Source organism: Rhagoletis zephyria, unplaced genomic scaffold (assembly GCF_001687245.7).
Source record: "Rhagoletis zephyria isolate East Lansing unplaced genomic scaffold, Rhagoletis_zephyria_1.1 Rzeph_scaffold_45636, whole genome shotgun sequence".
In the NCBI taxonomy this organism is placed as follows: Eukaryota; Metazoa; Arthropoda; class Insecta; order Diptera; family Tephritidae; genus Rhagoletis; species Rhagoletis zephyria.
In genome coordinates, this window is record NW_016202691.1 from 1 (window position 1) to 2,365 (window position 2,365).

Consider the following 2,365-nt stretch of genomic DNA (forward strand, 5'->3'; position numbering starts at 1 on the left):
GGGTGGACAATTTTATAAACAAAATCTAGGGAAAAATTATAAAACAAAATAGAAATTTGTACATATCGAGGAAGAGTGAGTGGGAAGTGTTGGAGTTGGGGCGGAAGAGGGCAAAGTGTTGACAACTCTCTCCTTTCTACTCTAGAAAATGAGCAAATTTCACNTTGTTTGCCTCTTTCTTTCTCTTCTTTCCGAGTGCAATCCTCAGTGGCGCTCTGTTATTGATTGCCGGCAAAACAGAGGAGCGCTCTTTACTGAACTCGCAAGTTCGAAAACTGTGACAGCGCCCTTGGCTTCAAGGCTTGCTGAAGAGGAGGAGGAGGAGGAGGAGGAAGAGGGTGAAATGCTTCAGTGGGTACTGGAAAGAAGTTAGAGAGGACCATAGAGGATCATCAGTTGACGGTGATAATCACGGTGATACTGTTTAGCAGTTTAGCTGAATTTGTTTTGTGCTTGATAGAACAAACACACACAAACAACAGTTTACATTCAACCACGACCTTGGAGTGCTGTTACTAAAACCTGATCGTCACGCATCATTCGATGATGATGGTGGTGGTGAATGTTGGCTGAATCACAGTTTAGAAAAGGGGGTGGACAATTTTATAAACAAAATCTAGGGAAAAATTATAAAACAAAAAAGAAATTTGTACATATCGAGGAAGAGTGAGTGGGGAAGTGTTGGAGTTGGGGCGGAGGAGGGCAGGGCAGAGAGTTGACAGCTCTCACCTCTTTAGCTTTTCTACTCTAGAAAATGAGCAAATTTCACTACTTGTAGAAGAAGGTACTTCAAAGAAGAAAAGGAAGAAAATAATTGGAAGGCACCGGAGATGATCGGGAGTTGCAGTTATCATCATCATCATCAATTCATTTCGTCATCAGGCTTTGTGGTAGGCGTCCTTTTGGATGATGTCTCGCATCTTCTTGAACATCTCCGGCAGGACCTTGCCGGTGTCGTCGGCGCACTTCATCACGCACTGCTCAAACTGGCCCTCGAACTTCTTCATCTGCTGGTCAGTGGTCTCCGCGGTCATCTTGTCCCGCACCGAGTCCTGGCAGGAGAGGGCGCACCGCTCTAGCCGGCCCTAGAAAAGAAGACAAAGATAATGAGGTTAGACTCATGGTAATCTAAAACAGAAGAACCAAACATTGGGTTACCTGAAGACCAGTCAGTTCATTGGTAATGTAGGTCTGCGCCTTTCGAAATCGAGTAGAGCAGCTCTCGACGCAGTTGGCCACCTGCTCGGAGGAGGCGGCTTTGTCGGCGCAGCAGTTGGCCGAGCACTGGAAGGTCTCTTGCTAATAGGTGTTGAAAAGTCGTAAAAAGTCAATTAGAAATCAATCAATGAAGAGTGGGCGTAATTCGATCACCTACCTGCATCTTTCGAAGTACGGCGCTGTCCAGGTCACCGAGCAGCTTCGTGACGCCCTCCTGAACGCGCTTCTGTGCCTCCTGAGCCATCGTTGCTTCCTCTTCTTCTTAGGACGACTAGAAAAAAATGTTAAGAAAGAATCTAAAGAATACAATCTAAATCGACTCAAAATCAGCAAACAGCAAAAAATGGCAATGTTTTGAATCGGAGCTGCTGCTGCTGTTGCTGCTGCAGTGGTCACGTGCCGCTGAAGCGCCGCCGATCACTGCATTTGCGAGCGCTCTGAAGCCGACGGGGGCGGCAGCCCACCCGGTGGTCCTCTTCACCGACGGCGGGGCAGTACTGCTGAAAGAGGGGGCTGAGGAGCGGGGCACCGTAAAGAGGGGGCGCTCCAGCCCGCCAGTCTGCAACGTGCTCGCTCTTCCGCAGCAGTCTCTTCCTTCTTTTGCCTCACGCTTTCGCCGCCGCCGTGTTTGTGTGTTTCTACTTCTCCCGACGTTCCAACCTTTAAACTCCACCAAACTTCACCGCCCAACCATGGAGGAAGAGAACGCCCAGCAGCCGAAGAAGCGCACCTTCAAGAAGTTCTCCTACCGCGGCGTCGACCTGGAGCAGCTGCTCGATAAGAGCACCAAGGAGATGATGGACCTCTTTCCGGCCCGTGCCCGCCGCCGCCTCTCCCGCGGCATGAAGCGCAAGCCGATGGCCCTCATGGCGAAGCTGCAGAAGGCGAAGCGCGAGACGGCGCCCCTGGAGAAGCCGGAGACGGTGAAGACCCACCTGCGCGACATGATCATCCTCCCCGAGATGGTCGGCTCCATCGTCGGCGTCTACAACGGCAAGGTCTTCAACCAGGTGGAGATCAAGCCGGAGATGATCGGCCACTACCTGGGCGAGTTCAGCGTCACCTACAAGCCGGTCAAGCACGGCCGACCCGGTATCGGTGCCACGCACTCGTCGCGATTTATTCCCCTCAAGTAAACAACAGCAGC

General features: G+C 51.1%; 1 protein-coding gene and 1 pseudogene across 1 annotated transcript; one reads left to right on the forward strand and one right to left on the reverse strand.

Annotated features, from left to right (window-relative positions):
* Positions 1-944: 944 nt before the first annotated feature.
* On the reverse strand, positions 945-1,462 carry LOC108355423 (protein FAM136A-like; the record flags this gene model as incomplete). Its single annotated transcript, XM_017606586.1, has 3 exons — positions 1,376-1,462; positions 1,159-1,299; positions 945-1,085 (listed from the first exon to the last, which is right to left on the reverse strand). Coding segments are annotated over exons 1-3 (369 nt in total), but the record flags the coding sequence as incomplete, so codon positions are not given.
* Positions 1,463-1,910: 448 nt separating this feature from the next.
* On the forward strand, positions 1,911-2,354 carry LOC108355424 (40S ribosomal protein S15 pseudogene; annotated as a pseudogene).
* The last annotated feature ends 11 nt before the right edge of the window (positions 2,355-2,365 follow it).